General features: G+C 44.3%; 1 protein-coding gene across 1 annotated transcript in view; it reads right to left on the minus strand.

Annotated features, from left to right (window-relative positions):
• The window catches only part of RNF169 (ring finger protein 169), a 169,858-nt gene that overhangs the window by 63,477 nt on the left and 78,969 nt on the right, over positions 1 to 27,412 (minus strand). Inside the window, 1 exon segment of the mRNA XM_085623844.1 lies at positions 18,174 to 18,286. Coding sequence (XP_085479970.1) covers positions 18,174 to 18,286 — 113 coding nt within the window.

Raw genomic sequence — 27,412 nt, forward strand, 5'->3', positions numbered from 1 at the left:
TCTATAATTCGCAGCTGACAAATGTGCGGCACTACAAATTGTATTCATCACATCATAAATTAGTAGCTTAATTCTCTTGGGTGTTAAAAATCACCTGGTGATATAGTGGGCAGGACTTTTCGAAAACATGTAATTATCAAAACCATCCAATATTGACTCCTTTAGTAATTATACAGTAACTGTGAACCAGTCTTTTTTAGTGGTGAACTGTATAATAATGGAATTCATTCCAGGGACATCGCTTCTCATATGATAGCAGCGATTATTATTGTCCGCTGAATATTTCTCAACACAACAGTTTGTAGCTGCGCCAGTGGCAGGTTAGTGTGACGTAATAGTAACTCGAGTGCAGACAAACAGACGATAATAAAAAAAACGTATAACCTTTAAATAACCATTACACATTTTCTGCAACGCCAAATGTGAGGCGCTTGTAATGGTAACAATAATGCTTTCTCAGCTTTGTTATAGTTACAACTTGAATCCTCGCTGCTTACTTAAACATAAATATCCACAAAAATAGTTCTCTTCATTCCAGTAACAAAATTATTCAGACTCCTCATTCTGCAAATTCACATCCTGCTAACTAAACTCATGTGATTGTCCGTTCTTTAAACTACAATGGACTCAATCTGTGACATTTCTGTACCTGAATAAGAACCCTCTAAACTAACATAGGGTTGTGTAAAGGGGGAGGGGCGGGGGGGCAGTGGGGGCCGGGGGTTAGAAGCGGGATCATGCTTTTTGTACAACAGCTGAAACTTGGTAGGACTGGAAAAACACACAAATGAACGGGTTAACTAGTACATAAAGAATACCTGGAGAGTACTAATGACGTGCGCTTTTACGGTGTGCGAGGTAATTGACTTCGCAATAGGTGACACGGCATTGGCGTCGAAACGCCCTGCGTTGTGAAAACTGCCGGTGTGGCAGTCTTTGCGACGTGAAAGACGCGTGGTAAAAGCACGCGTTGAAAACGTGTGCGAGGTACGGTCATACAACCGCGCTGGTGCTACCTTAAAGGGGTGTTCCCTCATTTGAATATGGTGTTATGCAAATGAAGCAAGCACTTTGCCTGTGCTGACCTGTTTAAAGGTGCACCATGACGCAAACAGGGACAGCTCGCTCATTATATAACATGGGCCCTTGTCACCATTGCTGCTTAGGCATTTAAGATTGATTAATTGCGTTAGTGTGCGAACAATAGGTTATCTAAATTTAGGAACAGCTACCGTATAAGGATTGAGACCAAGTTCAGGGGCGCTTTTAATTTTTACAGCCTGTCAATCTAAAGCCTCATGGTTACCTATCTGAGATAGTGTCTCGCTCTGTAAAACGTCCCCATCTTATATTTCTTCAAAAAGTGCAGATATCCTTTCCCACTAGGATATAAAAAAACCCTATAGGAGTTGTAGTGAACCTTTACTAATGCCCTTAGCGAATTAGGGCTCTAAACGTGCCCAGTCTTAGAAAGGGTGGGAAAAGACTTAATGAATTAAACACTACTTCATTGTAAGCATGTTAGTGCAGTGAGGCACTTCACCGCATGAATTTAAACGCTCCTTCTCATCTAACAAATTAACAAGTAAGCAGCACTATATGGCATCAACATGCTGCGAGAATTTTCCTTTGGTCAGATAACACCTTTTTGTGAAACTGGAAGGGAGTGGACAATGGCAGAGGAAAGTCTAATAAATGACTCCATTTCAACGACGATCCTTCTGTTAGATAATCTAACTGTTGATTTCTCACCTTTTGAATCTCTCCATGTGCCATGGATCTGAAAACTCTTGCAAAAGCTCCTGCGCATTCAGGTAGTACCAGCAGCTTTAGTCACAAGTCTGTCCTGCCTGAGGACATAATGAAACAGACATGCATGTAGTCCTCAACCATGCAAACTGATGACAGTCGTCTCGTATTTTTCTACGCCTTCAGACTCTAAGCATAATGGCAAGATCGAACTTCTATTGATCGTGTGCAAAAACTAACTTGGGTTGTATTACACTCAACGTTCACTCCACAGAACAAGGTGGTCGGCAGGCGGTGAGGATTCTGCTGTGAGAGTATCTATCAGAAGGCGCACTACTGACAGGAAGTATGTTACTCTTCTTGTGGATGCTTCTAAATGTAGATTCTTCACCTCGTAAATCGGTAGCAACAGAATGCCCCCCTCCAAGTAAGTGAGTCTGAGGAGCTGATTTACACTCTGACAGACTGGCCGAGCAAGCAATATTACCTCTGTGGACCTCCGAGTTAATAAAGTGGTATCTGGTGGAAGTTGGGACGGATGGCCCACAAGGCTGCACAGCAGATGTCTAAGGTAAGACGCAACAGTAGCCTTTGAGCAGGTGGAATGAGCCCCGAGGCCCCCAGGAGGATTCTTTTTGGCCAAGGGATAACAGTTTAATGTTGAAGGCAAGCCACTGTGTAATAGGGTAATTTCCCTCAAACAAAATGAATAGTTTATAGTCCGCACAGTACTCCGGAGTCCTATAATTATAGAAACAAATGGCATGCTGGAGGTCCAACCAGTTTAGCCTATTGTGGAAATATGGATTTTTATGATCAGTTATGTCCCCTATCTTGGAGCCCAACGGTTTCATGTATAAATCACAAATACATGTATGTTTCCTCCAGTTCCAGTTATGAAGACGCAAACACATGTGCGTCCACCGTCAACATGTCCTCTTTCAGATCCGCCGTGAATGGGCCGGATATTCTATTCCTAAGTATGAAAGGCCACCGGCTTTATATGGTTCACTCCCACATTTCACAGTCCAGGCGAGTAGGCCCTGATTCTGCCATTAAGCCTTTTCCTGCCTTCTGCCTCTGAAAGCTCCAGTCTGAGCTCGCATCTGTATCCATGAACTTTGTCCTACTCCCTGTGCGGCTAACGGTGCCTGACTCGACCTGTCTGCTTGCCAAAAACTGTATTTCACCTTCAAGATTATCTGCTCTGCTCCGCTCCTCATCCGATGCATTCCTGTCTAGTAGTTTAAGTAAACATTCTTCCAGCTACCGAGCAAAAGGCCCGGCTTCTCTGTCTTTATGCAAGTAATTCATAGCCCTGTTACTATGGAAGATTTCTGCCCTCGCATCTAGTGTAGACACTTAGACGCTTGTACACGCACTAACAGTCAGTATAGTCAGTATAGAATAAGATTCTATCCTAAGAGACCTTTCTTTTTGGATAACACAGTTCTTTAAACATAGGATGTTAGATATGATTTGGGATTAGGTTGACATAACCCCAGACTTCTGTCTCCACATGTAGAGCTAAATGTCAAGTCCCCTTCACCCCCTAGTTGCACGTCAATCACACGTCATGCTGCTGCGCGCGCATCTCTGCCAAGTATTTCTGCTGACATTGCGAAATTCTTTCATGGAACCACCCTATTGTGACATCATACCTGATGACGTTCTTTAAGTTACGCCCAGTTACACCTATTTTAGTTACGCATGTATGTTCTTATCTTTGTTATCAACTGTTACGCCTCCTGCATCTGTTTCACTGTAATGCCTATTGTATAAAAATGATTACTTGTCAAAGTTGGTCCTTCACTTCCTGAACCTTCGTGGTGATGGAATATGGAGTCCATCAATTCGAATTGATTTTGGAATAAAGCCCGTTCCGAACCTCTAATACCACGGATTCTGCCTCTTATTTTACTGAGCTATTATTATAGATTTTCCGCATCAAATTAAGTCCCGGTAATTAAATTATTTACCACATAAATGGCGCCCGAACAGGGACACTTTCTCATCTCACGCGCCGGAGGTGCGTTGCAGGCCCGGTCTCCTGCCACAGCTGGACGGACAACAACGCGTACCCACAGGATTTCCTGTATCTCCCTCCTGCCGAGCGGGGGTAACTGAGGCTGCGATCAACACCCAGACGAGGCGGTGAGAAGTGCGAAGTATCCCGACCAGAGCCTAGCTGAGAGAGCAAGATCCGAGGTATACAGAGGCCCACCAGGTTCCGAAGTTCCGAAGTTTCGAGTCGAGTCCAGTCCGGTCCGAGTCCAGTTCAGTTCAGTTCCGAGGCCTTCCGTTCCGAGCTACCCGGTGAGTACCATTGTCGGGGAGGCGTTCTGACGTGCACATAGGTTGTGCCGGTCAAGACGGGTTTGGGTACACAAATCCGGTCTGCACTGTTTCAGCAGTGTATCTGTACTGTTTAGCAGTATATCAAGTATGTCTAGTATATAATCCAGAATTACCTAGTAAGTGCCGAGTATCATGTTTAGTGACTAGTTCCCTAAATGGCCATCATTGTTGTTCATTAAATGTTAAATGTTAAAATGTTTTAAATACGTTCTGCATATTGTGGTGTGAATGACTGCTCATTATTGTGTTTTGTTGTATTAAACGTGTTCAGAATTAGGTATCAGATCAGATCAGTTCTCAAAAATGCCGCTCTTTTCGAAATTAAGACAGATCAAAACTAGAAAAGGGGTACTCGAAGAAGCTGTTCCCATTCCTCCTAGGGACACTCCAGGGTACTTCATGTATCATAAACATGGCCTAGACGCCATATTATTTCTTGATTTATGGGTAGACTACACCAAGGAACTACCAGAAAGTCAGAGGTGGCCCGCAGCTGGGACCTGGGATGCAGATTGCATCGTGAAAGTAGAGGAAGAATTATGGAAAAAGAAAGCTAGACAGTCACAGAAAGATGCCATTGAATTATGGCGTAAAGAATCATATAGACGTACAGAAAAAGCACGTAGACAGGAAGAGAAGAGTAAGGAGAATTCAAATAAAGTTCGAGAAAATCTATTAATTGAAGAAGGTACTCGAGTAAAATCAGAACAAGTAGACAGACAACGAAATGCCCTTATGAATGGTATGTATCCTCTTCTGGCCGAAGGGTTACCTAAGGCTACTCCGGAGATACCAAAAGACTTGCCACCCCCATTGTTCCCGATAAAAGTACATCCCAAAGGGCATCCCAGAACCGCAGAAGATGTTTTTCTTTCCTCTTATTTAGACGACGCAGCTCCCGAGTATGCTAATGCTGCGCCACATAGACCGCCTGCCGAGGGGGTTCAACGCCAAGACCCTCCTCCGTCTGTACCGCCGCAACAACAAACTCCGACACAAGTTCCGGCAAGCACATCTGTTTCTACAGCTGTACCCACATCTATGGTTGCTATATCACGTTCAACAAATCCTTTCACATCCAGCACCCCAGGTGGTGCTACGGGAGGTACAACAAACATTTTTTCCACGCCACCCAGAGTAAATAAACTTTCCTTTCAAGAATTAGCACACCAACGTACGCCCAAACTAGTAACTCCCGACACGCTTAAGGAACTTCTAATAGATTGTAGATATGACCCGGTGCCCGGAAAAGGGGACGAAATGCTGCTGGCATCATTACGTATCCGACGAGCTGCAATATATTTAGGGAGGCTACCAGGAATGACTACACATTTAGAAAATATATATCACTTTGTCCAGTCAGGACGAGATTCCGAAAGTATTAATAGAGCCTTGGAGTACCAGAAAGTGGAGATACAGGGGGAACTGTTACGTTTCCTCATAAATTGTGTGATCAGAAATCAAGACCGACCAGGGGTAAATCCGGAAGAAATGCAAATTCTTACCACATGGAGTCGGAATATATCAGAGGGGAGACATGATAACCGATCATGTATAGTAGCTATGTGCCGCAAGATCCGCAAAGAAATAGAACGAATACACGAAGAAAGATTAGCAGTAGACGAGCCTGAACAAACCGAGGAGGAGGAAGAATTAGAACTACCCACAGGACAGTTAGAAACCATGGCCTATGTAGGTAGAGGAAGATCTTGTAATAATACTAGAGGCTTTACTGATCCGATACGTCCGATACGTCCAGATAATAACAGAAATTTCCAAACCCCTATAATAAATATAAGGTCCCCCGAACATTCGTTCCAAGCTGCTGACAAATTACTCCGAGAACGAAGGGGTTATCATATACTCGATTCTATGGACGAACAAGAATTAGCCAGGTCAGCCGTTCACTGGGTTGACAGTCCCGGAAAATATAGTGATGATACATTAGCGCACACGTTTTTGAACCTCACCCCAGATGAACAGCGTTTAGCTGGTATCTATATGGTTCAACAACTCCTTATATTATATAAAAGCCAACACTCCGATCCTGGTCCATTACCTGATATATTGACTGAATTACTCACGAATAAATGGAGAGGTTCAGGTACTGAGTTAATTAGAGAAATACTAGAATCCAGAAAGCAGTACATTCTTTTTGTATGTCCCGAACATGTCTCACTGCCCATAAAAGAAAGAACGACGTATTATATGGATAGACAGAATCCCTTACGCGAAGTGCACCCGATAAAAGGTGATGACAATCAGTTTAAACGTGTGTTTGTATACACACCCATATCTAAAATAGAACTATTAGAAATGAAGAAAGTGGTACCCAGTCATGACAAAGACCCAGCGGGTTTCCACCGTGAAATTAAAGACATGTTGCTCATGGGAGAGTATACCTATCCCGACATTATGACAATATTGAAGGTATTAATGCCTGCGGGCATTTACGAAAAACTCAAGGAAAAGGATTGGGAGGTGGGAGACCAGAAGATAGATTGGACAGCATTAGAAAACGAAGAAAAAGCTCGAGGTCCAGGTTCAGGGCTTGGGGAAAAGACCAAAACGCTACCAGGTTTACTAGTACAGGTACTGCCACGTTTATTAACTACGAAAAGGGAAGACTGGGGTGCAATCTCAGCCTGTAAACAAAAGCACGATGAGGACACTAGTGATTTCTATGCCAGATTCGAAAAATGTTTTGGTATAAATAGTGGAATAAAAGCAAGCAGCGAATCGTATCCACATCTGTTTGTGACAAAATTAGTTGAAAATTCCTTGCCCCAAGTTAAGAATAGAGTATTGAAATTCGAGAGTACCTGGCAAGGTAACACTCCGTCACAAATGTTACAAATGCTACAGTATCATCACAATAGAATTAGAGAGGAACAAGAACATGAACAAAGACGCATGAAAGACACGAAAATGAAAATGCTAGTTTCTCAGACAGTTCCAGCTGACGGTCATAAAAAGGGTATGACACAGTCCAGTGTTTCAACCGGTCCTGTAAAAGGGACATGCAACTATTGTAAACAGCCAGGCCATTATGTACACGATTGCCCAGTTTTAAAACATAATATCGCCACAGGTAATACAAAAGAAAGACCACGGCCACTTAGACAGGATCAGAACCAACAAGGAGCTCCGCAGCATGCACAGTCCATGCCAGCTCCGCAACAATCTATGACAGCTCCACCATCGCAGCCTATTGCTGCCACACAAACAACGACACGACAGATGTACCAGACCGCACAGTATGATTATCCTGATTATCAACGATACTCATGAAACAGCCTAGAGAGGGAAGTTGGCTTACCCCTTATTGAGGTCCCTGTAGATCAAGAAGGACCTTATGTACACAGTGAACTATTAGGCCAGGATAGAAAATTTTTGCTTGATACAGGGGCAAGCCGAACAACCATAAAACGTAGTGAAGTTCCAGGGGCACCCCTCTCAGGCTCACAGAATATTTCCCTTGGCTTTTCAGGAAAACCTATCGTTAATGAAGTATCACAGCCTCTTCCCCTTACGATTGGTCCCTTGACACGAACTACAGATTTATTGCTTACTAAATCATGTCCAGAAAACCTGTTAGGTATAAAAACTTTGAAAGCTCTAGGAGCTATAATATGTTGTTCTCCGGAAGGAGTACGATTGTTTTTACGTGATTTCAAAGGGCACTATGTGTCCCGAGACATGGATCACCGACTGCAGACTTTACCCACACATTTATGGGCACAAGGCCCTACAGATGTTGGTTGCATGAACATTACACCATATCGAGTCACACTAAAGGCAGGAGTGGTACTACCACGAATGCGACAATACAAGTTACCCCCAGATGCTGTAGTGGCTTTACTGCAAATCATTGACGAACTTATTACCCAAGGAGTGGTTGTGGAAACCGACTCCAATGTATGTAATTCACCGATAATTCCGATTCTTAAACGAACTGATCCGAAAGCCCCGCCAGTATATCGATTGGTTATTGATCTGCGCGAATTAAATAAATGTATTGTACCACAATACCCCGTAGTCCCAGATATTTCTTCATTACTGACAGCCATTGATTCCGAAGCAACATTCTTTACTGTAATTGATCTCAAGAATGCCTTTTTCAGCGTCCCAATAGATCCGGAAAGCCAATACTTGTTCGGATTTAGTTTAAATGGACGAAGCTTTAAATTCACACGCGCACCTCAAGGATTCACAGAAAGCCCCAGCATCTATAGCCAAGCACTGAAACGAGAACTTGACAGTATACACATGCCAGTCAACACTGCCCTGCTTCAATATGTCGATGATCTGCTGATCACCGCTAGAAGCGAACCTGAATGTGAAAAAGCCTCACTGACGGTTTTACAATTCTTGGCCGAAAAGGGGCACAAGGTGTCCCCTTCTAAGCTGCAATTCTGTGTCCAGCGAGTTGTTTACCTTGGTCACTCGCTGTCCAAGGAGGGAAGGCAGCTTACACCCGATCGCATCCAGTTAATTGCTAACATGCCAATACCCAAGACACAAAAGGAGGTGCGGGCTTTTATAGGCCTCACTTCATATTGTAGGCAGTGGATCCCTCAGTATGCATTTCTAGCAAAACCACTCATTCAGTTGACAACACAGGAGGCAGCCACATCGACTGTCCTCCCTTGGACTCAGGAACATACACAAGCTTTTGAAAGCCTAAAGAAAGCTTTATGTCAAGCACCTGTCTTAGCAACACCATGTTACAATAAACCGTTTACACTCTTTGTTACAGAACGCGAAGGTACTGCTTTGTCAGTACTCACACAGGAACAAGCAGGATCACACAAACCATGTGCTTATTTTTCTAGTACATTAGATCCCGTAGCTCAGGCTCTGCCTGCGTGCCTGAAATCAGTGGCAGCGACAGCTTTAGCAATCAGACAAAGCGATGCCATAGTGTTAGGACATCAATTGACAGTACAAGTACCACACGCAGTAGAGGTTCTCTTGAACCGAACGCAAACACAACACTTGACTATAGCAAGACTCACTGGTTACGAACTAACATTGTTTCAGCCACACATAGAAATCAGACGTTGTAGTACATTGAATCCTGCCACACTGTTACCCGTAAACGGAACAGACCCACTAGCACATGATTGTATTGAAGTTATTACTATCACGACGAAACCTAGACAAGACTTGACAGACGTCCCATTGTCAGACCCAGACCTGACGTTGTATGTAGATGGTTCATGTATGAGAACAAGTACAGGAGAGCTAGTGGCCGCGTATGCAGTCACAACAGACACTGAAGTCATTGAAACAAATCGTATTAATACCTTATCAGCTCAAGCAGCAGAGCTCATCGCTCTGACACAAGCCTGTATTCAAGCCACAAATAAGAAAGTCAACATATACACTGATTCACGTTATGCATTCGGAGTTGTACATGACTTCGGCGTGCTGTGGCGAGAGAGAGGTTATTTAACTTCTCACGGTGCCCACATTCAGCACGGACCCCTCATTCATGCCTTATTAGATGCAATACATCTACCCGCTGCAATATCAATTATGAAATGTAAAGCTCATACGAAAGTTACTGATATCATTTCCCAAGGCAATGATCTAGCTGACAGAACAGCTAAACAAACTGCTCAAACTCACACATCTGACATGACAAAGACAATAGTTCCGACACCAACACAGTGCATGATGGTTAAGGATCCCGCTCTTGACGTAATTGACATACAGACACATGCTACACCAGACGAAATAAAGAAATGGACTGAATTAGGAGGGATCCAAACGGATCAAGGATGGATGACGAAGGAAAAATCTGTATGGTTTCTTCCCGACTCAATGGTCCAAGTTATCATTAATACAATACATAGTCCAGCGCACCTAGGAGAAAAAGGCTATGCTAGACAGCATTCAACACATTTGGTTCAACAAACATTTACGAGCAGCAGCTAAACAAAAAGTCCGTACCTGTATGATCTGCTGTCAGTTTAACCCAGGTAAAAGCATTCCCGTAGAACAGGGTGGATTTCAGCCTCCTGAGCACCCTTTTGAAGTCCTCCAGATGGATTATATCCAGATGGAACGATGTCGAGGATTCAAATACGTTCTTGTAGTTGTTTGTGCTCTTTCCCGTTGGACAGAGGCATACCCGGTTTCAGATTACACTGCCCCGACTACTGCCAAACAGTTAGTTCGAGAATTCTTCCCACGGTACGGTTTACCACGTGCTGTCTACTCAGATAACGGCCAGCCGTTCTCATCCGAACTAATGAAACACGTTTCACTTTTGTTAGGATATCAATGGAGATTTCATTGTGTCCGACACCCCGAGGCAGCAGGTCTCGTGGAACGACATAATCAAACTCTGAAAATTAGATTGTCCAAAATATGTAGAGAGAAAGGTGTCGACTGGGTAGTAGCCTTACCAGTTGCACTCTTTTATATGAGAATGGTAGCACACTCTCGAACAGGGCTATCCCCTTATGAGGTGATCTTCGGTAGACCACCAAATATGTGGGGGACGCCTATACCTCGTAAAATAACTGACGTTGACTGTAATATGCTGACAGATTACCTAGCTTCCTTGATGTCTGCACTACAATCTTGTCGTTCACAGGTAGCTGCAGCCTTTCCCGACAACACCGAGGTGAAACCCCATGACGTAATTCCCGGGGACCTGGTGTTAGTGAGGAACTTTGACCGGAAGTCTCAGCTGGATCCTAGGTGGAAATCGCCTCAACTCGTACTGTTAACCACGAGGACAGCCGTGAAGATCGAAGGTCGAAAAGGCTGGATACATTCAAGTCATATCAAGAAATTTCATGGATTACCATCCGATATAGAGACTAAACCCTGTATTTCCTCAAAGACAGACTCAAAGCTTCCTTTGGTTGAACAAACGAACTCAGAACTATATAGACTAAAACTACGGTCCAATAAGTCAGACAATTTGATTGTTTAAGTCCTCTCCAAGGTGAATCGGTTGAATTTGTCTCTGACATGTATCCTCTGGACCGGAATAGAGAAAGAGATAATCAAATTCAGTTGAAAAAACATGCGTACTGTAAATCACTGCGTAGTCATTGTACAGTGACGTTATTAATTTTGTTTTTCTTATGTCTTTTAATAATCGCTGCAAGTATATTATTGCACATATATTATCCTATTTCTAAACATGTTTATAATGTTACTGCCGAACATTCTTTTAGTGAATTTCCCCCGCATGAGTTGTCCTATAGATTTGCGCTGCGCAATAACACTTTTATTAGTATGTTACATCATTCCCATCAGGTTAGCAATGCTACAAATTGTTGGATATGTGGCCGACTCCCTCCCTATCAGAACTATAAGGGAATTCTGCCTCTCTTTCCATATCCGTTCACACACAATGGCTCCTGTGGAGCATGGTTTAGTTTAATTAATTCCCTAGATTCGAATTCTGTGGTTTATCAAGACAACTGGGTATGGGGAAACCTGAACTTAGTTTTGCTTAAAGTCTGCTACCCTAACAAGGAGGGACTTCCCAAAAGAACAGGAACTGATCTAGAAAATGAAGTATATGGATTAGGTAATTTCACGCTTAATCTCATGATCCTGAATGTCGAATCCGAAGCTGCACCAATTTTGCCCGCTATGTCAGTATTTCCAGTTAAAGGTGAATTGTGTATAAGAAAGAATGGCTCCATACACATGGGCCATAGTAAATGCATCACTGTAATAGAATTCAGTGATCAAGGCAAATCTACATTTAGAGCTTCTCGCCATTCCTACTTTGTATGTGGACAGACTGCATATATACGTCTGCCTCTAGATTGGGATGGTACCTGCTACATCGGATTCCTTTTGCCACCTGTTTTCCTAGCTCCTCCTGATTATCATAGAAATACTCATTTAGTACACAATAGACAGCGGAGAGATCTCCCAATAGTCGACTACACTGAAACAGCATGGGAAAAATACACAGATTTCAATAAGGGTTTCTTTCCTTATATAGGTACAGTCACTAATAGTAAGCTGATACGTAGATTAACCAGAACCCTTGAAGCAGTAGTAAACGAAACTATTTCCGCCTTAGGCAATTTAACAGAAGAGCAGTCTGCTATGCGGATTGTTGTGCTTCAAAATCGTCTTGTCCTGGACGTCATTCTGGCCGATAGGGGCGGAGCTTGTAGGGTCATCGGATCAAGTTGTTGCATTTTCATACCAGAAAATTCGCCATCTGTGTATAAAGCCATAACTCGCCTTCATAAGATTGTAAGCCAGATACACCAGAATCCAGGCACCTGGACTTGGTCCGGTTGGTTTTGGAGTGCATTATCAACCTTTGGATGGAGGGTCCTATCCTTCCTAGGTATTGGCTTTCTCATACTATTCAGTTGCTGCTTATGCCTACAATGTGGACCAGCGATTTGTGGTCTGTGTGCCACATCGTGTATTCCACCACCAAGATTTCATTCATCCCGGAAGAAGAAAGAAGAACAAATGATGCTATATGAACAGATCAACGGATTGATGAAGATTGATATCTCTTAAGGGCAAGTAGGGGACAAGGAGGGAATGTGGAAATATGGATTTTTATGATCAGTTATGTCCCCTATCTTGGAGCCCAACGGTTTCATGTATAAATCACAAATACATGTATGTTTCCTCCAGTTCCAGTTATGAAGACGCAAACACATGTGCGTCCACCGTCAACATGTCCTCTTTCAGATCCGCCGTGAATGGGCCGGATATTCTATTCCTAAGTATGAAAGGCCACCGGCTTTATATGGTTCACTTCCCACATTTCACAGTCCAGGCGAGTAGGCCCTGATTCTGCCATTAAGCCTTTTCCTGCCTTCTGCCTCTGAAAGCTCCAGTCTGAGCTCGCATCTGTATCCATGAACTTTGTCCTACTCCCTGTGCGGCTAACGGTGCCTGACTCGACCTGTCTGCTTGCCAAAAACTGTATTTCACCTTCAAGATTATCTGCTCTGCTCCGCTCCTCATCCGATGCATTCCTGTCTAGTAGTTTAAGTAAACATTCTTCCAGCTATCGAGCAAAAGGCCCGGCTTCTCTGTCTTTATGCAAGTAATTCATAGCCCTGTTACTATGGAAGATTTCTGCCCTCGCATCTAGTGTAGACACTTAGACGCTTGTACACGCACTAACAGTCAGTATAGTCAGTATAGAATAAGATTCTATCCTAAGAGACCTTTCTTTTTGGATAACACAGTTCTTTAAACATAGGATGTTAGATATGATTTGGGATTAGGTTGACATAACCCCAGACTTCTGTCTCCACATTTAGAGCTAAATGTCAAGTCCCCTTCACCCCCTAGTTGCACGTCAATCACACGTCATGCTGCTGCGCGCGCATCTCTGCCAAGTATTTCTGCTGACATTGCGAAATTCTTTCATGGAACCACCCTATTGTGACATCATACCTGATGACGTTCTTTAAGTTACGCCCAGTTACACCTATTTTAGTTACGCATGTATGTTCTTATCTTTGTTATCAACTGTTACGCCTCCTGCATCTGTTTCACTGTAATGCCTATTGTATAAAAATGATTACTTGTCAATAAAGTTGGTCCTTCACTTCCTGAACCTTCGTGGTGATGGAATATGGAGTCCATCAATTCGAATTGATTTTGGAATAAAGCCCGTTCCGAACCTCTAATACCACGGATTCTGCCTCTTATTTTACTGAGCTATTATTATAGATTTTCCGCATCAAATTAAGTCCCGGTAATTAAATTATTTACCACACTACTTCAAGGTCTGATAAGTAAACCGCAATTGTGCACACTTCAAAGTCTTGCTGGTTACAGACAACACAAACAACATTGATGCAACTGTATGCAATAGGGGGTCAATTTGCTTTTATTCACAGAATATAACAAATTTACCCCAACAACCTGAATATATATTCTAGGAGGAGGGCCAGCTGGCAGCCAAAATGACATTCACCAAAGTTGACAGAAGATCGAAACCTCTTAGTTGGTTATGTTAATTCTCTATGCACAGAAAAGTAGGTTGTGGATGTTTGGGTGTAAAACTATGTACTGTTGCTAGGACAGCAGGTCCTCCTGAAACGGCACCAAAAAGTGGAGTGGATAAGCTGAGTCAAGCTTTCAGAGTACCAGACTTTCCAAGCCCAGTCTAGAGCCATCAGAACGAGCAGTGCTCAATCTTGTCTGACTTTTTAGGTCGAGCCTGGGCAGCGCATGAGCTGCTCAGCAAGGCATGCTGTATTCAGGTATGATCTTGAAGCTCAGCTCACTATCCACCCATATTTTTCATTGGCTTGTGTCACTGTCCTTTGTAAACCCTGGCTTTTGATTTGTCAATAGGCTTAGTATTTCCTCTTATGTACCGCCTTGTCTCATTTTGGAACCTCCCTTAAAGACTGGCCCTCTTAGATGTGTTGCTACTCAGTAGGCTTTAATTACAGCCTCCGAGCACTATTTCTTTTAAATTGTTTTCACCTGCCTGATATTGCAGGCAGGACAAACTAACGTGTTTTTTTTTTTTAGGGCATGCCATAGTGGCAGCCGTGCCATTGGTTTATTTGCGCAGCTGAACGTGGTCGCATGTTTTTTTTTTCTATTTAATAACTTTTGTTGTTTAAAGCGTCCCAGGCCGCGCATGCACGTTAATAGAGGCCATGCCCCTGTCTTTAGGCAAGCCGCCTCTAAAGAAAGGGGCTTGGTCGCCATTAATGTGAAAGTGTGGTATGGGGCGCTTTTACAAAAAAAAAAAAAAAAAAAAAGCGCATCTGCTTGACAAACAATGCAAATGCCTTTTTTTTTTTTTTTTTTGCAAACGCGCTCCATACCGCACTCTCCCTTAAATGGCGGCCGGGCCCTTTTAATTTTTTTATTTAGACGCAGCTCGTCTAAAGAAAGGGGCGCGGCCTCTTAACGTGCAAGCCCGGCACGGGGCGCTTGTAAACAACAAATATTTGCAAAGCAATAGGTCTCGCATTTGCAAGAATTTAAGCGATTGTCATTTACAATGTCAATAGTTCAAACTCTCGTAAATGCGAGACCTATTGCATTGCAAATGCTTGTTTCAATAACCATCGGATCAGAGGGAGAAGTGTGAAGGTATGGAACGCTCTAACCGATACCCTAGAGACACTCACGAAGAACACACTAGAGTGCAAAATGCTGAACAGTGTTTTCAGTGGTGGCAAAAGGATCAACCAAGAGCGCACCACATAGTGAAAACTATTAAGTTAGTCAGCCACTAGACGAATGTTGAGGCACGGTATTAAATGAAGGCGTATCAGGAGTTTCCATGTAGTGTCAGCATCAGGATCGTACCATCACGATACTTCATTGTAGACCACAGACCTCTAATCACCACACTGTCAATTATACTTTTAATCTGAGACAGGATGCTTCAGTTACCGCTGTATCTGCCAGAGGTAGTAGGCAGAATGGTATGCTACACGTCAGATTGATGTCCCTCATCCACCAATGGAAGTGCCTTTAGTGACATGGATCTTGCCCGAGAGGCGTTGCCCATGTTGGGCTCCCTGAGATGCACGTTCCACTGATTGGCTTGCATATGACACCAAGTGTGGGGTACAGCATGATGCATGCTGCGGACAGACCAAAGCGCAGTTATTTTCACCCAATACATTGTAATAATAGATTGAAAGGCCAGGTTTTGCTGAGGAGATGGAAATGCTTAAGGCTACCATGACTAAAATGGCCCTACTAAAGGGCAACCTTTCTGAATGTTCAAAATGAGATTTGGGCTAGTTGATGGAAGGGACCAAGGAGGACAAAAGCAACATTGTTTTTTGTAGGTGGTCGAAGGCAACCCGAGACGAGCCCGCCATCGAGGTACAGTAATAAAGGTACCGCCAACTTGCAAAGATGGGCAACAATCCACATGATCTTTGTAAAGACCTGAACCACCAATATAAGGCAGAAAGGCAGGGCAGCGAAATGGGAAAGGTCTGACCACATTATAAAATGGACATACTTCAATGGGGGAACTGCAAGCCTGGTACGTGGTCACCAGGATATCCCCATGGCCTAAAAGCTGCAGAAGTTGAACAAGGGTCATCATCTTGAACTTCTCTTTATTACGGAATCAGATACTTAATCAAAGGTCTAAGGTCAATCATAAACCTCTGGTGTTCTTCAGGGACTGTAGATTACTAATCACAACAACCCAATCTCGGTACCAACTTGAGCAAAACTTCAATATGCCCTTTGGAGAGCAACATCAACATGTCTTTGGGGAGGATACTGGCTAGGTTTGTTGACATTTATGTATAAACAGGGGGAACGTGAGGAGTGTGTCCAAAAGGAGAGAACATAACCAACTAGAACATGCAACATGTCCCCTGAAAGGCAATCTAACATGTTGGAATTGCTGCCTGGAGGAGAGGAAGCAGGACTGATGCTGCAGCTATGACATTGTCCTTTGGCGCTGCCTCTGCCACATGTGCCATGAAAATTCTGCACAGCTGGTTGGATGGGCTAAGACGACTGGCAAAAGGAGAGACCCCTAGAGTAAATTCTGAACTGTCTGTACTGCTGGTGGTATTGACAGTCTGGAAACCACAATCACAAAGAGCGCAGCATAGTGCTGCTGTTTTCCTAAACTCTAGAGTTTTATTGATTTTTTTTCTTTAAAAAGGCTAAATCTATCAGACGGCACATTCAGGGAAGATGCCGAGACGTTTCTGGAAATCCAGAAGACTGCATCCAAGTGTGTCATCTGATAAAAACACTCGTGCCCATTGTACAAGCAACTGAGTCTCTTGTTTCTAGACCAGATCTTCAAATCTGCTTAACTGTATCTTGCCCAGCTTATAACGAATGCGTAAAGGCACTATGCAGGTCTTCAAACAGCATACGTAAACCTCACGCGCCAAGTCTCAGAAAATAACACTACATAGCGCACCAAAAGAAGGACAGAAATCAGTTAGTGTAGTTCATAACTGCACTAGGAAAAATTACTTCTTGCCCACTAAATTAATTCTATTTGGTTCTTGGATGTATCGAGGAACACGTGTCACTTGAGAGAACACAGGACAACACACATTGTGCAGGTTCATTACAAACATTGGCTACAGGCACATGAAACGTAGTTTGAAGCGCCTATCCTTAGGAGGGTGACATTTCTCCACACTACAAAATAACTCGAACTTAAAAAGCTTGGGCAACAACCAAAATTGCTAGCGGCGGAACTCCAGATTCACAAAGGACATGAAGAAAAGAGGAACTGACTCAGTGTGTGAGCGTTGTGCTGATATGTGGCACTCTGTTGTCATGTATTAGGCAGCATGGAGGCCAAAGATGCACACAGTCACACAACCATTGCAAGAGCTTAGACAGACAGACTCTAGCCTGAGGAGATTCACATACTGCGGAATCTGATAGAGTATCCATTAAAAACAGTATTTATCGAGAATTAGGCAAGATGGGAAAAAAGGCTACTTGTAATTCTCGTTCTCCAATATTGGCAGCAATCACCCATGTAAGCAGAGACTCTAGGTCGAAGACTTCATGAAAATGCCTTGACTGAGAAATTCTCGGGGTTCTGAGAATCTGTGAATGGTGACAGTTCACATATGCTAGAAAAATCAGCAGAAAAATCTCAGCACAGACCCCATGCTTCCTATGTCAAGCGTTGAACACAGGATTTTGTGGGCTAGGAAAATGACACTTCAACTAAAATATCACTAAGAAAGGTGGCAGGTGTGTCGATATTCACCTGGGCCAGTGCCACGCCTCTGATGGTCTGCAAATGTCAGCCAATCTGTTGGCCCAATCGTTTTCTCCAGGCTACATTATGGCCAGACAGGTCTTGAAAAGGTGTCTGTGGCGTTCTCAGGAGCACATGAGCCTTTGGCTTCGTTGCAAACTCTTTGACCCATTTCTGTGTCGTAAGTACTGATGGAGGCAGCTACAGCCCAAGTACATTGAACATTCTTACATGTTAGAACTTTTGACTAATTACAGTCACAATTAAACGTCCACAAATACCAATTAAATGATAATCAGCGTGTGAAATCAAGTGCACACACTATAAATGAAATATTGCAACAATGACTCCAGTGCCTTACCCTGCCAGCGAAGCACTAGTGTAACTGCTACTTTTGGAGATGAAAGCAGATCGATGCGCAGCCCGGCCTCTGAATGGCTCCTCATTTTCAGAGTCAGAAAGGTTATCCGAAAACTGCAAGCAGAACATGGTAATAAATGTATGAATTATAACCACTGAATGGTTCTAGAATGCTGAAACTTTCTAAGTGCATAACAGATCAGAGAGCATTTAGACTTAAAAGCAGCAGGATACATGCAGCAGAAGAATAAAGTGGGCCCATAGGGAAAGCAGGGCTTGAGAAGGATGGGAATTAGATTTTCAACGTAGGCTACCTACACAAGTGTAAACCAGCATGCCAATATCAGATTTGCGCAGTCTCGGCAGGCACAATAACTGTCCCTCGCCTCAAGCCTCGCTCTTCACCCCTGTGACTATTTAGATGTAACCTTGACTTCTAGCAGTTTTAGCGCTGGGAAACCCGAGGGTGAAAGGACTCCGTACATAGCGTTTCTTCAAATCTTCCCCAGAACAGGTAAGAGTGGGTTTAATCCACTGTGCAGAAAGTATAAAGACATTGAATTTAAAGGCAAAAGAGCAATGTATGCACTTCTCTAACACTGCAGCAAATGAACATTCATTTGGAATGATGCCCTGAGCACATTCCCAAAACAGCATCCATAATGGCTCATTTGTTGCTGCTCTTAAAAATGAAGTAAGGTTTGTTGCTTTAAGGTAGTTTGAATCACTATTTTAGAGTTAATATTTTTGTTTGATTCATTCACGGCTAGGTGCAATCTTAAAGCATATGCTTGACGCTGGTCTGTAACCCTCAAAACAGCTGCATGCGACTCTACTTTACCTGAAAGTTACGTTTTGCGACAAAAACAAATAAAACTGGAATGTTTGCTGAGAAATGTATATCTCGGTGGGTCTTCGCCTCTGACTGTTAGGGGATAGCAGTTAAAAGGATGGGCTCAGGATGGTTCAAATTAGCCAATTTCTCAATTGCTCATAAACACTGCAATTATATACTAGTGAAACCTAGGGAAGTGTAAAAGACATTAGTGAAACAGCTTCACAATAGACCTCACCATCGGAATATGAAATTATGGAATTACTCCCAAAGAACGTACTTGCATTCAGTAACAATTATCTGGTGGATACTCTAATTGCAGATTCCTTACCTTGTAAATAATCCCCAGGCTTCAACTGGATTCAATAACTTTCAAAACAATTCTGGGCACTGCTAGGTGGCGCTGTGGAGGTCTGTACCACAGTCATTCCGCTCAGGAAGTAATTAACTGAGCTCCATAGAAGTACCAACCCTGCAATCGGACATCAGTTGCTTTCTAGGCTGTCTGCACCCTCAGATGCGGTCTTGTGAAGTTCCCTCCGAGATCTGGACCATGTCAGAGATTTCCCTGATGTTGCGCCCACTGAAACTTCAGGTTCCAATGTAGAGCCCCCATATGCCCATGGGCATGATTCATAAGCAGGATGCAGTATGCAGGAGGGCATGAGGCGCAGCAGCCTCAGAGTCTGTCTCACCGAAATTCATGATAGAGGCTGAAACATCGGTATCATAGCCTAACTATCCTGGACTTTCCACTCTGAAGGCTAAGACTGAAACTGTACCATTTCCAGAATAGCTCTGATAAAAGGGAGCATCTGAGAAGGAGTTAGGTGTAACTTTGGCACAGTGATAGGGAACTCCAGTGAGTGCAGGAGGTCCACCAGAGCCTGTAGGTGGGAGAGGACAGCCTGAGGTGAGTCCTTCTCCAACAACCAGTCATCATGAGGAAAGACTGGCACCACTGTTCTCTGCGGATAAGCTGAAATAACTGTCTTCACCTTGGTGAATATCTGAGGGGCGCTGGTAAGGCCAAAGCGAAGCAGGGTGAACTGAAAGTGCTTGCAGCCTACTGTGAACCACAGGTAACTCCTGTGGGCAGGCAGGGCAGGAATGTGGAAGTAAGCGTCCGGCATATCCACTGCTACCATCCAGTCTCCCGGGTCCAGGGCAGACAGGACTTAAGCAACTGTGAGCATTTTGAACTTCTTCTTGATGAGGAAGTTGAGAGGGCATGGGTCTAGGACAGGATGAAGGTATTAGTCGTCCTTGGGCACCAGAAATTAGTGGGACTAGCAACCATGACCTACATCTGGCATCAGCACCCTCTCTATGAATCCAATGGCAGTTACTTCCTGGTGGAGAAAGGAGAGGTCGTCCTCATTCGTAAGTGGATGATATGGGTGGAGGGGAAGTCACAAAGGGGAGGGAGTAGCCCTTTTGGACTATTTGAAGAACCCACTGATCTGATGATGTAGACCGCCAGTGGGGCAGATGATGGTGTATCCTGCCTCCCACTGGGTGCCCATGATGGATTAAGGGCAAACTAAAGGGATTTGGAGGCTGCGGCTGCCGGGGAAGTGGGAGACTGGCCCAACCTCTGGCTGCCCAACCCACGGATTCTGTGGGTAATGCATCCTCAGCAGCTGAGAAACTTCTGCGGTATAGTAGCTGGGCATGTAAATAAGCGGTTGGAAGCCTCTTCTGTGGCAAAAGGAGCAAAAAAGTCAGACTGGGGTTGGCGAGGGGCCATGGAGACACCCAAGGATCTGGCCGTAGCCCTCTTATCCTTGAAGCGCTCCAGGGCTAAGTACGCCTTGTCTCTGAAAACATGGGTGCCATCAAATGGCATGTCCTACCGGCATGTTGGGATACTGCTCAAGAAAAATTTCCAGATACAGTCTGACGCCTGGGGAAAATTCAAAGGTTAGGAATCTGTGGCTAGAAGTCTCTATCAGACTTGGACGATATTCTTTCTTGGGGCCCTTTATAGGTATCAAAAATATCTTGGATACCTCTTCCTCTTTGAGAGGGAGGAACAGGTTCTATTACTTGTTTTTGTGCTAGGGATGAAATCTCAGTTCTTAATAGGTGCAGCTGGTGTTTCACTACCTCTTCTGTTTCAGTGCAACTTTTGGTGAAATCGTAGGGGGAAGCATATTTAAACAGTGGGGTTCTACAAATCTTCGAACATTGATATGCCATTCAATGTCCTTTTATTTGGATTCGATCTGCTAGGCGTTTTGATATACTCCCTCGCACTTGAGGCGCGAACCTTCGATTACGCTAAGAGACTGAAGATTTCATCATCCCTTTACCTTCTGTAGAAAGTTTTGGTCCTGGTGCAGGTGAAATAAATATTTAGTACTTGCCACCAAATCAAACGTCAATGTTTTTAACTGCCTACTGTTGTTGGCCATAAATGGAGTACAGACTATGTATGCACTGCTGCCTGGACTTCTGGACTGTGGACATGCAACAGGGGTCTTGGTCTTAACTAGACGGCTTCATTATGACTTGATTTGGTTCATGTTGCTGGGGGATTTTTTTTTATCGTTCCTCTTTTTTTTGGCTTTGTTAACTGAATTCTGGATGTAACTTATGTATTTTGTCTATTAGGAATTTCGTTTTGATTTTTTCAAATGTGATCAATTAATACGTTGATCAAGTAATTTTGCATGAATAAATTATGAATGCTTTTAAAGTTTTGGGCTAATGAGTGTTCTATTAAACAGGCTTTTATGAGTTTTTTGTGGTGGCATAGGCTTTGAATCTCAACTTGAGACAATTTCTAAGGTAAACAAAACAAAATTGAAAGCAAACAGCTATTGTATCGGTACTCTTTTAAATGGGCCAATACAATCAACAATTAACTTGTCCCACGGTTGACTATGTAGATCCACCAGTCATCGGTGCACATTTCTTTTTCGGTTACATTGGCATAGATGGCAAAACTCAACCATTAGATCTACCTGCATATGCATTGATGGCCACCAAAAATGTGGCAAGTATGGCACAAAGAGGACCCTCATGGGCCCTTTCCACAATGAGCGCCCTTGGACCAGAGGAACAAACTTACCATTCTGTTATGCATTTGTCTCATTAACACGTTTACAAAAAAAAAAAAAATGTTGAACACTCCAAGACACTCCTATCCCTAGGACGCCCCTTTATCAATGCCTTATCTGAAGAAATCCAATATTTGACCAAACTGAAAACCTTTTCACTCTTCATCCCATAAAAAGCGTACAGATTACAATCAGGGTTCAAGGCGAAGTCCTGCTAAACTTTTGAATGCAATTTGCACAGGCCCAGGAATTACTTCAGCTGCTGATTGTTAGTTGGTATCTATGCTTCATTAAATGCGTCCACTAACCCAGGTCTTCGTTCAACACTCCTTTAAAACAGTACATAACCAAGATAATAAAAACGGATTTTTAATTCCCACTTACTCATACAACACCTCTCCCACAAAACTCTCAACACACTGTAAAGTGTTGTCATTTTCTTCTGTCATTACATACATCAGAAGGTCATCCTGGAAAACATTTACCCTGGCAATCTCTTTAAACATGTGGTCCATGGAACATGGATAGGAGTCTAAATGGCATCCTGTTGAAATATTAGGTAGCACTTTAAGTTACAAAAGGTGTAAGTTATAGAGTCTTATTCCAGTTCAAACTTGTGGTAAGCCGCAGCCAATTCCAATGTAGTGAATAACTCTGATTCACCTACTTTGGAAGTGTCATCAATGAGTTGGTGTCAACCAAACTCCCTACATAGCCTGCTTACATCTATTCACACTAAGGTCCACAGTTTTGCTTCTAGCCACTACCCAAGGGGATAACTATAAAGGTGGACTTCACAGGCTTAATCATCCCTTTTGGGCCATATTTTTCTGATCTCTGCTTCAAAATCATCTTTCACAATAAAAGGTACACTCAATTTATGTTTCAAGTGTATGACATCCTCTTTGACACAAGTAAGTTATTTGCATCCCTTTATTTTACCCCAAAATTCATACAAGTTAATCGCTAATCGCTAATACAGAATAATCAAGTTGCGAACTATCTCCGAGAGCCAAACCTTGCTCATGGTTGCTAGGCCCCAGCACAATGTTAAATAAAACTGAGACAAGCCTAAAATGTTCACTTCTTCACAGCCACATATTTACCCACCAATGTCTTCCTCTTCAACCCTCATTTACACTTCAACCTACCACCTAGCTCTAGCCTTCCTTCATCATAGTTTTCTGGAGTCCTGTGTGTGACAAACAGTTTGTCTGTCCAGAAATACGTGAATAACTCCTGGACCCAGGTCTACCAGTAAATGCAGTTTCTGGTCTTCTACCAGTGTGTCATCATACAAATCCACACAGTTCAACAACCCATACTGTGCTACCAACATCATAACTTGGAATCTTCTCCGACATCTATGCTCTTCACCACAGCTATCTTATTTTTCAAGAATGACATACTTTACTGAAGTGCTCTATGTCCCCACATGACCTACATGTAACGGACTTCGGACAGCAGTCATTAGTGTCTATTGGATACTCACACCTGAAACACATTCTACAGTTTAAAGACTTTGTTATGGCCAACTTCTCTCCCACCATTTCTTCCTCGATCCCTGTAACATACGTTTTTCTTGTTTGAGACGCTTCTCTGCACACAACCCAGACATTCTTCTCTTCCGTTTAAGTAATTCCCTTGCCCTTCTTGTGCCTTTAGTTATGGTGACAGTAATATCCAGTGATGTTTTTTTTGATTGATAGTAACTCTATAACAAAAGACTCAACACGCAACCGTGGCATCTGCTGAGATTTTGCCAAATGAATGTTCATATTGAAAGGGAATAAATAAAGAAGATAAAGAACTTCGGCACTTTGATAATACTCTCAGCCCGGAGTAAGTATAGGCAATACATCCCTGATGAATTTAAAGTCACTGGCCACCAAGTGCAGTGACACATTTCCTATGGATTCGCCTAGGTTTCTTGGTAACATTACATCAAATGTGTTTCTTAACCTCAAAATATTGACATTTACTATACTGGTACAGGTTTGAACATACGGGTGGATCAAAGAACAAACAACTTGGCAAAAGTCGCCTGTTCACCCTGGACCCTCTTTCTGACATTTAAACAATAGAACAAGTTACTTACCTTCGGTAACGATATATCAGTAAGAAACATAGGTTAGTTATAGATTCCTTACCTTTGAATTTTTCTCAGGCGTCAGACTGAATCCGAAAAGTTTTTCGTCAGCAGTACCTCTGCACGTCGAAAGGTGGCGTCAGTCGGCTCTGCGTCCGTCGTTGGCGGCGTGGTCGCCGGAATGACATTGCGGTAGCAACTTAGACACCGCCCTTGCGCGCTGACGTCAGTTCCGTACAAGACTTTCCACGCCAGAAACGCAGAGCCACGCAAGACACTGGTGCACAAAACTAGGGCCCTGAAACAATGGCCTTAACCCTAGAAGTCAGTTCGCAGAACCGGAAAGATGGGTGGGGCGGTAAGGAATTTATAACTAACCTATGTTTCTTACAGATATATCGTTACAGAAGGTAAGTAACTTGTTCATCTGAAAGAAACAGTTCGTTATAGATTCCTTAGAATAGATACCCCAGCAAAACCAAACCCAGAGGTGGGTCTGCGAACTAAATTCACACCAGAAAGTCCTGGAGAACAGAATGGCCAAAGAAGCCGTCTCTTCCGACTTGACTGTCCAGGTAGTAGTGTAAAGTAAACGTTTGCAATGATACCTACGTAGCTCCCTGGCAAATGTCATTCAGAGGGACTCCCCGTCCCAAAGCAGTAGTGGCTGCCGTCGCCCTGGTGGAATGGGCACGTAGCCCCACTGGAGGCTCCTTTTTTGCTAGAGAATAGCAGGCTTTAATACAGAAAAAGACCCATCTGGAGATGGTCCACTTGTGTACGGTTTGACCTTTCTTGGCGCCGACATAGCCAACAAAGAGCTGTTTGGAGCGATCCAGATAGAAGGAAAGCACACATTTTGGGTCCAGACGGTGGAGCCTCTCTTCCTCTTTAGAAGGATGCAGAGGCGGAAATAAGGTGGGCAAAGTGATTGTCTGCCCAATATGAAAGGAAGTGACCACCTTTGGAAGGAAGGATGGACGAGTTCTTAGGACAACTTTGTCCGGATGTACAGCCAGAAAAGGAGACTTGGATTAAAGAGCCTAGAGCTCACTCACTCTTCTGGCAGATGTGATGGCCACCAGGAATACAGTCTTAAGAGTTAAGAGTCTAAGAGGACAGTTGTGAAGTGGCTCAAAGGGAGCATGTATCAAATAGGGCAAGACCAAGTTTAAGTCTGACTGAGGCATTACGGAGGGGATAGGAGGAAAGAGATTAGTAATGCCTTTTAAGAAACAATTTACAACCGAGGACTTGAAAAGAGAAGGCTGATAAGGAAGCCTAAGAAAGGCAGAAATGGCTGAAAAATAGCCCTTGATAGTGCCCAGAGCAGAGCCCTGCTGGGCCAAAGAAAGGAGGAACAAGAGAACCTCAGAAAGAGGGGCAGAAATGGGATCCACAGCCTTTGCTGCACACCATGCCACAAAGTTGTTCCATCTGCAGGGGTATACCGTCTTAGTGGAGGGACGCCTGGCTGCCAAGATTACATCAGAGTTTGGGAGGCAAGTCGAATGACGTCAACTGCCGCCACCCAATCTCCACGCAAGGAGGTGGAGGCAGGACAGGTTCGGGTGGAGGACCGTCCCCTGCTGCTGCGACAGAAGACCCTCCCAAAGAGGCAGACAGATCGGAGGATCGTGGCCAGATACAGTAGCTCGGGATACTAGACTCTTCGTACCCAATGCAGAGCCACAAGAAGGACTTGAGCCCAGTCGCGCTTGATCTTCAGGACTCTGGGCAGAGGTGGTATAGGCAGAAAGGCGTACAACAGATCGCAACTCCACTCACGACGAAAAGCGTTGCCTAGCGAGTGCCGCCTAGGAAATTCCAACGTGCAGAACTGCTGACATTGTGCGTTCTCTTCGGTGGCAAATAGATCTAACCAAGGCCCTCCCCATTGATGAAAGAGACCTTGCGCCACCTCCGAGTGAAGACGCCATTCGTGATCCATCATGCACCTGCGGCTGAGACCGCCAGAGACCTCTGATCTCCGCCTCTCCCATGTGGCCGCCCCATCCCAGCAGTGATGCATCCGTCACCGTCACCACTGTGAACTCTGGTTGAGGAAGGGAGAGGGATCTGCCGTTGACCCAATGCTGGTTCCTGAGCCACCACTGCAATTGGTGTGCACTGCCCTCCGAGATCTGGATGCAAGAGGACAGATCCCTCCGATGATGCGCCCACTGGAACTTCAGGTCCCACTGCAGAGCCCACATATGCCACCTGGCATGATCGACCAGCAGGATGTCGGAGGTCATCAGGCCCAGTAGCCAGAGGGTCATCCTGACCGAAACCTGGGATAAGGGCTGAAAGATCAGAATCATAGCCCAAATATCCCGGACTCGTTGCTTGGGAGGATAGACCAGAAACCGCGTTGTGTCCAGAACCGCTCCGATAAAAAGGAGCTTCTGCGAGGGAATCGGGTGTGACTTTGGCACGTTGATGGAGAACCCCAGCGAATGCAGGAGGTCGGCCGTAGTCTGGAGGTGGGAGACAACAGTCTGGGGCGAGCCCGCCTTCAACAACCAGTCGTCGAGATAGGGGAAGACTGGGACCCCTGATCAGCGCAGATGAGCTGCAACCACCGCCATCACTTAAGTGAACACCGAGGGGTGCTGGTAAGGCCAAAGGGGAGCCCGGTAAACTGAAAATGCTTGTGGCCTACCGTGAACCACAAATCGCGCCGGCAGGACGGGGATGTGAAAATAGGCATCCTGAAAGTCCAACGCTACCATCCAGTCTCCAGGGTGGAGGGCAGACAAGACCTGAGCTAGCTTCAACAATTTAAACTTCTCCTTCCGGAGTAAGCGGTTGACGTTCCTGAGGTCCAAGATAGGACGCAGGCCCTTGTCCTTCTTGGGTACCAGAAAGTAGTGGGAATAGAAACCATGACCTACTTCTGGGGCAGGAACACGCTCAATGGCTCCCTTGGCCAGGAGAGCCGTGACTTCCTGTTGGAGAAGGCCCAGATGAGCCTCCAACATGCAATGGTACTGAGGTGGCATGGCTGGGGGGTAGCCTCGAAGGGGAGGGAGTAGCCTCTTTGGACTATCTGCAAAACCCACCTGTCTGACGTGATGGTGCACCAGTGGGGGAGGTGATGGAGTAACCTGCCGCCCACTGGTGATTGATGGGACTAAAAAGCCGGACTAGGAAGTTTTGGAGGCTGAAGCAGAAGGGGGGTTGGTGGACTGGCCCGCTCGCTGGCCCGCAGAACCCGCTCGCTGGCCCGCACAACCACGGCAATGGTC

The sequence above is a fragment of the Triturus cristatus genome, chromosome 8 (genome assembly GCF_964204655.1).
Source record: "Triturus cristatus chromosome 8, aTriCri1.1, whole genome shotgun sequence".
Classification (NCBI taxonomy): domain Eukaryota; kingdom Metazoa; phylum Chordata; class Amphibia; order Caudata; family Salamandridae; genus Triturus; species Triturus cristatus.